We start from the raw sequence: 9,522 nt of genomic DNA on the forward strand, positions 1-9,522 counted from the left end.
ATAAATAAATAAAAATATGATTTAAAAAAAAAGTCAGTGACAAATGCTGGAGAGGCTGTGGGGCAAAAGGAACCTTTCTCCACTGTTTGTGGGAGTGCAAACGGGTACAACCATTATGGAAATCAGTATGGAGATTCCTCAAAAAGCTAGGATTGGAGATTCCATTCAAGCCAGCTATTCCCCTCCTACGTATTTTTCCAAAAGAACTGAAATCATCATTCCCAGCCATAAATGTGCACTTGTGTTTACAGCAGATCAATTTGTTACTGCTAAATCTTGGAAATGACCCATATGCCCATTGACTGAGGAATAGATATAAAAGATGTATTTTTACACAATGGAGTATTATTCAGTTATAAAAATGATAAATTCGAGGCTTTTGTAGATAAATGGAAGCAGTGAGAAACTGTATTGGTTAAGTGCAATCACATTCACATGTGCAAACATTGTATTATCTCACTAGTGTGAGAACCAGAAAGCATAATGAAAATCTCAAAGATAAAACAGATACTGTAAAAAGGAAAGAAATTGTTCAGTGCATAGGACAAACTGGGATGAAGAAAAGGACAAATGAAAGGGAAAAAATATATTTAGGTATTTATGCAGAATAGTTTGGATAATTATATTGTGGATTCCTGCTGGTCTTTTAAAAGGAGCAGTTAATTTTTTAAAAAGTTTATTTTAATATATTTAGTACAAGGCCTCACTGCACAAATCGGACTTGTAGTTATCTTCCTGTTTTTCATTTTTTGAATTTCTTTTTTTCTGTGTGTGTATATTTTTAGGGAAGGGTCTGCAGGGAGTTCAGGGTCTCAATATTAGATTGGACTGTCAGTGATCTGCCTGTTTACAGCCTCCCAAGAGCTGGGATTACAGGTACACTACCATCACCAGTCTCAATTGCTGTTTCAGCGCACCCCAGGGGCGGGGCCGGCAGGGCAGGCCTGAGGATCGAATCCCCGGCCTCTGCCTGCTTGGAGGTGCTTTAGTCTGTTGAGCTGCTTTTTTTTTTGGTGGAACCGGTATTGAACTCCTTGTGCTTGCCAGGCAAGTGCTTATTCTGCCAGCCTGCTGAGCTATTTGGCTGGCCCTCTCTTATTTGTTATTATTTTGTTCCTTTTTTTTTTTTTTTCTTTAAATGAATCTTAACATGTTTATATGTTAATCTGAACAACTAATCTGAAGATAGCATCATGTAATACATCAATCACTGTTGAATTTCTGTTACCTTGTTAAATGAAATGTTGTTTCTGATCCTTTTTCTTTTCTATCACTATTTTGTATTTTAAAAAATGTTCTGGAAATATTTAAAACTGTGGCTTTTAATCATTGGAAAAATCAAGAAATATGTATAGGTATGAACTTCTAATGAATGTGATCGTTATATGTATCTAACCTATTTGGTCAGTGATACAGCTCAGTGGCATAGTACCTGCCTGGCAAGCACACGGTCTTGAGTTTGATTCCTGGTACACCCACGCCCCCTCCACCCCCCAAAAAAGTGCTCTGGTTTTTTTGTTTGTTTGTTTGTTTTGGTCCTGGGAGTCGAACTCAGGACTTCACACTTGGCAGGCAAGACCTATGCTGCTAAGTCATATCCCTCACCCTGTATGTATGAAATGTACCACAAATTTAATTTTTAAAACCTGTGATTTTTGTTATTGTTCTTGTGCATATTTCATATAGCGTTTGGTCATTTGTTTTTTTTTTGCCATTCTTTCCACATTCAACAATATTTCATATGTCTTTGTGGTGGGGAGGAAATGAGAGGCAAGAAGTAGAACTCATAGTTGATTTGCTACTGTACATTCAAGAGCCATGTGAGAAGGCTGGGGATATAACAGTGGCACAGCATCTGTTTTGCAAACATGAAGTCCTGAGTTCAATTCTCAGTATCACAAAAGGCCATGGGAGATCATTCCCAAACATTCTTTGACCCCATGGCCCTATTTTTTCAGATAGCCTACTAGAAAACAATGCTTAAGAAAAACAGTACTCAACAACTTTTATTAAAATGTTTAGGGCAAAGGGCCGACCAGTTAGCAGAGTGGATTAAAGCGCCTGCTTAAGCAGATGCGGAGGTCCAGTGTTCGATCCCTGGCATGCCGTGGTGGTGTGCATCTGTTAATACCAGCTCTTGGGTGGCTGAAAAGCAGGAAGGATCACTACAAGTCCAATCTGTGTAGTGAGACGCTGTAGACCCTGTACTAAATACGTGTTTAAAAAAAATGTTTAGGATGACTAGCCATGTGTGGTGCCTCATGCCTGTAATCCTAGCACTTGGGAAGCTGAAGCAGGAGGATTGCTATGAGTTCCAGGACCAGCCTGAACTATGTATATAAGACTGTCTGAAAAAGGGGATGGGGGGGTGGAGTTTGAAAATAGTATAATTATATGTGCATATTTTTTAAAAATATAAATAATAATGTATGAATGCTAAAAGCTCTAGATGTCATCCTTGAGAAAAAGCTCAGTATTCTAATGGAAAAGATAACATCTGAATCCTAAAATATAGCAGTCACCAAGTAGAAGTTCAGTGTTTTGAAGCGAAGGTACTAGGGATTGAACATAGAGCCTCATGCATGCCATCATGCTGGGGAAGTGCTCTATCACTGAACTGCAGCAGTGGCTCAGGCCCTTTGAGACAAGGTCTCACTAAGTTGCTGAGGCTGTCTTTAAACTTGCAGTCCTCCTGCCTCTGATTCCTGAGTAACTGAGACTACAGGCATGGACTTCTATGCTCAGTTTATAGGAACTGTTTTGAATAAATGTTGTATAATTTCATTCTTACAGGCCAAAGAGTGCGGCCAGATGCAAAACAAGTGGCTTATGATAAATATTCAAAATGTGCAAGACTTTGCATGCCAGTGCCTGAACCGTGATGTATGGAGCAATGAAGCTGTGAAGAACATTATTCGAGAACATTTCATTTTCTGGCAGGTAAGAAGAGATAACTGGACACTTTTTTAGAGAGAGAGAGAGAGAGAGAGAGAGAGAGAGAGAGAGAGAGTGAGTGTGTGTGTGTGTGTGACTGGCTCAGCTTGCCCTGGGGGCGGGCTGGTGTAGCATGTGGTACCAGGGATTGAACCATGGTCCCTGTGCTTGCCTAAGCAGGCGCTTTACACTGCTGGGTTATTTTGCTGGCCCCGGTACAGTATATTTGTAGTGTGGGTTTTTTCTTTTTCCTTTTCTTTTAACTTTTTGGTCGCACTATGCAATTCAGGCTAGCATTGAGCTCACTTTGTAGCTCAGGCTGGTCTTGAACCAGTGATCCTCTTGCTGTAGCCTCCTGAGTGCTGGGATTAGTAGTGTGGAATTTTTGAGGAAGAGAAATTAGTTTATAAACTAGGGAAAGTGAGTTAAATTATGACATATAACCACCTACAATTGCTGAAGTAGGGCAAAGGAGAGGGCAGCAATGAATAACTCCCAGAGCAAAGCAGGCAAAAAAATCACAAAAGCCAGCCATAAAGCTGTGTGACACTTGTTTCCCAGAGGTGACTTGAGGGTTCTGTGGTATAATGGAGAACACTCTGACTTGGAGTCCAGAAGTGCACCCCCCCCTTTTTTTTTTTTCACAGAACTGGGGATTGAACTCAGGCCCTTGCGCTTGCCAGGGAAGTGCTTATTCTACTGAGCCACCTCCCCAGACCCCTCAGAAGTGTCTTGATAGAAGGAGTGGAAACAGTAACATAAGCTGGCTGGCTATTGTAAAATTTTGTAGTCACATTTAAAAAGATCAAAAGAAGGACTGGGGATTTAGCTCCATGGCTCAGCACCTATCTGGCAAACATGGGTCCTGAGTTTGATATCTGGTATCCAAAAAAGAAAAGAAAAAAAATCAAAAGAAGTTGATGATGTTAATTGTAATTTATTTTATTTAAATAGGTATATATTTTTGTTTAAAATATATCTTATGTAACTAATATAAAAATATTAGTAAAATGCTTTGCTCTTGTTTCATTTTTGGTATTATATCTTCAATCTGTAGTATATATTTTATACTTCTCAGTTTGTGTAACACTATTTCAGGTGCTTCAGTAGCCACTGATTAGTGGCTATCATTTGGTTGCAGTACAGATGTAAAGGACCTAGACTAAAATTTGAATTTTAGCTTAAGTTTAGACCTCTATGTCAGTGGATATACAAGTTAGTTTTCTAGGGGCTGTATATAAACTACTGCTACTAGTGCCATTGTACTAGCTTCTGACCTAAAGGTGAAAGATCTTTGGACACTAGTGACTCTGGTTGCATTTTATGTAAATTATTGAGCTAAGATTAAATGATTTTGCTTTTATTTTTTTAATTTTGAAGAGTTACAAGAAGCAATTTTTGAAAGAATCATTTAATTTTTTCCTCTTACAAGGAACACAATGTAGGGAGCTAGGGAAATAGCTCAGCAGTCTAAGCACCTGCCTGGCAAGTGCAAGGACCTGGGTTTGATCCCCAGTACTGCATGCTGTACGAGTCCCACACCAAGCCAGCCACCAAAACCAGGTGTGGTGGTACATGCCTGTAATCTCAGCTGGGGAGCCTGAGACAAGAGCATCACTAAAATTAAAAAAATTTAAAACCCTCAGTATTAGTGATTTGCCTGTCTGTGTTTTATAGGACTGATTGCAATATGAATGTTTCTAATGACAAAATTCCTTTTATTCAGTACATACTACCTTTTTGCTTAACATTATGATGAGATATCCTTAAGCTTATAACTTTAATATATTTGGAGAGATATATTTATATTGGGGGTCAGGAATTACATAGGTAGCCAGATACTTAAACAGGCATAGCAGTGCCTTTTTTGAACTAGTAAAGGAGTACTGGGTGGATATGTATATTGTAAGTTTCCAGAAGGACCTGCAGGCAGGAAGTTGAGGATCTCTGTCCCATATTATTTTCATCTTTATTTAATGGAAGTGAAATCCTAATACACACGTGAAATATGATCAAACGGGCTGGGGAGATAGCTCAGTAAGTGCAAGGGCCTGAGTTTAATCCCTGGTTCCGCCAAAAAAAATCAAACAATATGATTAATGTGTACACTTTTAAAAAATTTATTGCAGTAAAGAACATGTTGCTATGAACCCCCTGAAAATACTTCCCCTCTCTTTGAGCATACTTTTCCCATCATTCTTGCCACTTTATGAAGAGGCTCTGGAAGTCTTTTTTTTCCCTGAGTGTCTTTAGTTGTATGCTGTCCTGGCTGCCTCTGTGTCCTGAATCAATTCAGAATTGGGGAAGAGCCAGAAGTTATGCAGTATCAGATGTGGCGAATAAGATGGATGAGGACACAGCATCATATTTTTACAAGTCTACCTTTCTGTTGGATGTCAGGCATCAGCAGTTTTCACTGCATTTTTAATTACAGAAAGAGGACTTCCAGAACTGCTTCAGAAAGTAGCAAGAGTGATAAGACAAGTGTGCTTGAAGCGTGTGTGTGTGGGGGATTTTAAGGGAGATTAATGGCATTTTCTTTTTACTATACTGTATTTTTTTATTTTTATTTTTTACTCCGAATGCCTTCAGGGCAGGTTTGGCTGGCTTGAGTTGTGGGGATGGAACCACAGCAACCTGAGCCTGACTGCTTTGTTGAAGCAGCCACTTAAAGAGCTGAGCTAAGGGGCAGGGCCCCAATACTGTATTTTTTAAAAACTTAAAAATTAAATGTTCAAATATTTTGATCATGCCTTGCACTAAAGTTGCATTTTGAGAATTAATTACTGTTGCTATATATATTTGGTCCATTTTTTTCCTGACTTTTTATATGTCAATGATTTAACAGGTTTATCATGACAGTGAGGAAGGTCAGAGATACATACAGTTTTATAAGCTAGGGGACTTCCCCTATGTCTCCATCTTGGACCCACGAACAGGTAAGATTTATATCAGTTCACAGCCTTGTAACCTGTCATGTATTTTTCAGTTACCTAAATTGTTCGTCTTTTAATATTTTGTTTCAGAATTAACAGTATTTAAATGATGGTTTCTTGTTTATGCCTCTTATGGGTTAAGTAACCATATATATATGTTGAGGAAATCTTTTTGGCAACAAAAGATTAAACAATACAATTAATGTATAAACTTAAAATAGTATTGCAGTAAAGAATACCTTGCCATGAAGCTCCCTCAAATTCCTCCTCCTCTCTTTGAGCCCACTATCGCATTGTTCTGTCACTTTCTCAGGCAGTTCTGGGAATATGAGTTTTGAAACAGAGCCTTACAGTGTTGCCTACACAGACTTAAACTTTTAATCTTCCTCCCTGAGCTCCTAAGTAGTTGAGAATTCAGGCATGCACCACTGCACCCTGCATGATTTTTATTATTTATCGATTGTGTTTTATTTAGATACTGCTTTGTTTGAATGACTTCTTCCAAAATAGCAATAAGTGATACCAATAGATAAAGATACCCTTTCTTGAGGTGGGAATCTTTCAGGTCCGTTACAGTTGTTACAGTCTCTAGGATATAAATACATGGTGTAAAGTGTAGGTGTGGGGATGTATGCTCATAGTAAATTTTAATTATGCTCATGCAAAAAGAATGATTTAATGAGAATGTTTAGAAAAGATATTGACTTTTATTATATTTATATATCATATTTAGGTCAGAAGTTGGTAGAATGGCACCAATTAGATGTATCTTCTTTCTTGGACCAAGTGACAGGATTTCTGGGTGAACATGGGCAGCTGGATGGACTTTCTAGCAGTCCTCCCAAAAAATGTGCTCGATCAGTAAGTATGGATAAGAAGAGGTGATGGGTAATACATGAAATTGTATGTATACATCTTGTGTACGATGTCTGATGTTGACATGGTGATATTTTGATAATTTCCTACATAAGGATTCCATCTTCTCATGGAAGTATCCAGGCTCATTCTCAGTTTCTCTTGCAGATAGGGCACAGGCATGTGACATAAGAACTTCATTGAGAAATAAACACTGAATATGTGGATCAGGGCAGTGAGGATCCACTTGCTCAAGGCAGCCCAGGGAAGGCTCCTTTTATCCAGATGAAAGTTGTAGCAGAAGTGGTGTTTCACTAGAACTTTCGGGGGTAATTTGCCACAGTTACTGGTTATGCAGCTTTAGAGCTTAATGCTTTAGCTCTCTCAGAGATTACTTCTGTACTTAATTTCTGTAAAATGCTATTATTAGTCAGACTTACTTTTAGAATTGGCATCATGATTAGCTAAAAGTAAGGAACCTTCAGAGATACAGCAGCCTCACATTGGTGGGAATTACTTTTTGGGTTTGCTGGCAGTTTTAAAGCCAGGTGTCTTTGGTAGTCCAGGTCATATAGTGTTAATAATTCCTTAACTGTTACGGAGTACAAAACACCTGTTTAAGGAGCAGCCTTAAGACAGGGTAGTGTTCCTTTAGAAGGCATTTAAAAAAACCCAAAAACCAGAAATAAGACACACCAGCGTGTTTCTTTCATTCCAAGTACCTCAGATTCATGGCCCTGTTTCTTAAATTGAATTATCACTTTTTTATTTTATTTTTTTCTATTTTTACATACTTGGTATAGGCTCTCACTACTACGTAGCTTAGACTGGTAGTGACCCTCCTGTTTTCAACCTCTCTAGTCCTGGGATTACAGTTGTGCAACACCACACCCAGTCTTGCTGGCTGGCATAATGTGGATCCCAGGTACTTCCAAGCAGGCACTAAGACTGCTGAGCTATCTCTGCAGCCCTGTTGCCTTGTTACTGATTTATAAGAGTTCTTTTTTTTTAGGGAAGGGTCTACAGGGTATTCAGGGTCTCACTACTAGATCAGACTGATAGTGATCCACCTTTTTACAGCCTCCCAAGAGCTGGGATTACAGGTATGTGTCACCACACCCAGTCTCAGTTGCAGTTTCAACGTGCCCTGGGGGCGGGGCCAGCATGGCAGGCCCCAGGATTGAATCCCCGGCCCATGCACCTGTTTGCAGGCATTTCAGTCTGCTTAGCTATTTGGCTGGCCCTTCTAAGAGTTTTTATATCCTGAATATAAGTCCTTTGGATGTATGGTTTACTGATATTTTTCTGTCAGTCTATTGCCTGGTTATTCGTTATTATGAAAGCATCATTTCAAGAACAAAATTATAAAGTTTGATGAATTCCAGTTGTTCAACTTTTGAAATTTTACATCCTAAGAAATCTTGCCCTGACCCAAGATTTATTTTTTTCTCTTAAAAAAAAAAAAAGTTTTATGAGTCTTTATTCCTTTTGGATTAATTTTTATATGCAATATTAAGATAAGGTTCAGGTTTTTTTAATGTATTGAGTTAGAGGGTCTACAAGGTCTCACTACACAGATTAGACTTTTTCAGCCTCCCAAGTATTGGGATTACAGGCACACACCACCACACCCAGTCTTAGTCTGGCCCCTGCATCTGCCTAAGCAGGCGCTTTAATCCACTGAGCTTTCTGGCTGGCCCACGAGTTTTTTGCTCGTGTTGTTTTATAGTACTGGGGATTGAACCCAGGGCCTTCATATTTTTTGAGATAGTCTTTCTAAGTTGCCCAGACTGAGGTCAAATTTGTGCCTCTCCTGCCCCAGCCTCCCAGGTGCTCAAAATGCAAGTATGTACCACTGTGCCCAGCCCACTTGAGTTTTTGTTTGTTTTTTGTGACTATTCACTTATTTCAATTCTTTGTTTTCTTTTCTTTTATAGAGGGCTTGCGGGTTAGCTCAGTTCTTTAATCGCCTGCTCTGACAAACCCAGTCAGATACAGGGGATCCCATTCGATCCCCAGAACCACCCTTAAGGCAGCCTGGGCCATCCCCCAACAAAAACAAAAAAAATCCTTCTGTCCTGTCCCCTCTCCTCCCCTCCCCTCCTTTCTCTTCTCTTCTCTCTTTCCATGTGCCACCATGCTTAGCTTTATTCACTTGTTTCAGTGTTATTCATTCATTCAATTAGTCATAGCCCAGTTGGCCTTGATCTCACTATGTAGCCCAGGCTCACCTTGAACTCACAGACATCCTCCTGCCTCAGCCACCTGTGTGCTGGGATTATAGCCCTGTGCCACCACCCTGACAGAATCATCTTTTTAATAGAATTTCCTTTCCCTTATTGAATTGAATTGATTTTTGCACGTTAAAAAAAAAAAAAAATCATCCTGATTTTTATATTGTTCTCTATGAACTCAGTGAATTTAGTTATGAATTTGTTCTTTATACAAATATTTTACTGGCTTGATTAGTATATCTTATATATAATTACATAGCAAGTCTTGAAATTACATAGTATGATAACTTCTACCTTTGTTCTTTAAAATTGTTGTAGGGCTAGATGTGATGGGACACATCTATAATCCAGCACTTTGGGAGGAGGCTGAGGTAGGAGTATCACAAGTTTGAGCCCAGCCTGGGTAAGCTAGTGACTTAGTGAGAACCTGCCTCAAAATAAAAGATTTAAAAGGTAGGGGATATAATTCAGTGTGACGCCTCCTAAATTCAATCCCCAGAGTCTCTAGTACCAGGAAAAAAATAACAGAGTTTTAGTTACCAATTCCAGGTCTTTGACATCTT

At 39.0% G+C, this 9,522-nt stretch overlaps 1 protein-coding gene across 1 annotated transcript in view; it reads left to right on the forward strand.

The window, feature by feature from the left end:
• The window catches only part of Ubxn7 (UBX domain protein 7), a 102,263-nt gene that overhangs the window by 73,731 nt on the left and 19,010 nt on the right, over positions 1 to 9,522 (forward strand). Inside the window, exons 5-7 of the mRNA XM_023704765.1 lie at positions 2,794 to 2,940; positions 5,783 to 5,873; positions 6,604 to 6,731. Of these exons, the coding sequence (XP_023560533.1) occupies positions 2,794 to 2,940; positions 5,783 to 5,873; positions 6,604 to 6,731 (366 nt within the window). The remainder of the gene's footprint in view (positions 1 to 2,793; positions 2,941 to 5,782; positions 5,874 to 6,603; positions 6,732 to 9,522) is intronic.

This window comes from Octodon degus, unplaced genomic scaffold (genome assembly GCF_000260255.1).
Source record: "Octodon degus isolate 3935 unplaced genomic scaffold, OctDeg1.0 scaffold00203, whole genome shotgun sequence".
NCBI classification, from domain to species: domain Eukaryota; kingdom Metazoa; phylum Chordata; class Mammalia; order Rodentia; family Octodontidae; genus Octodon; species Octodon degus.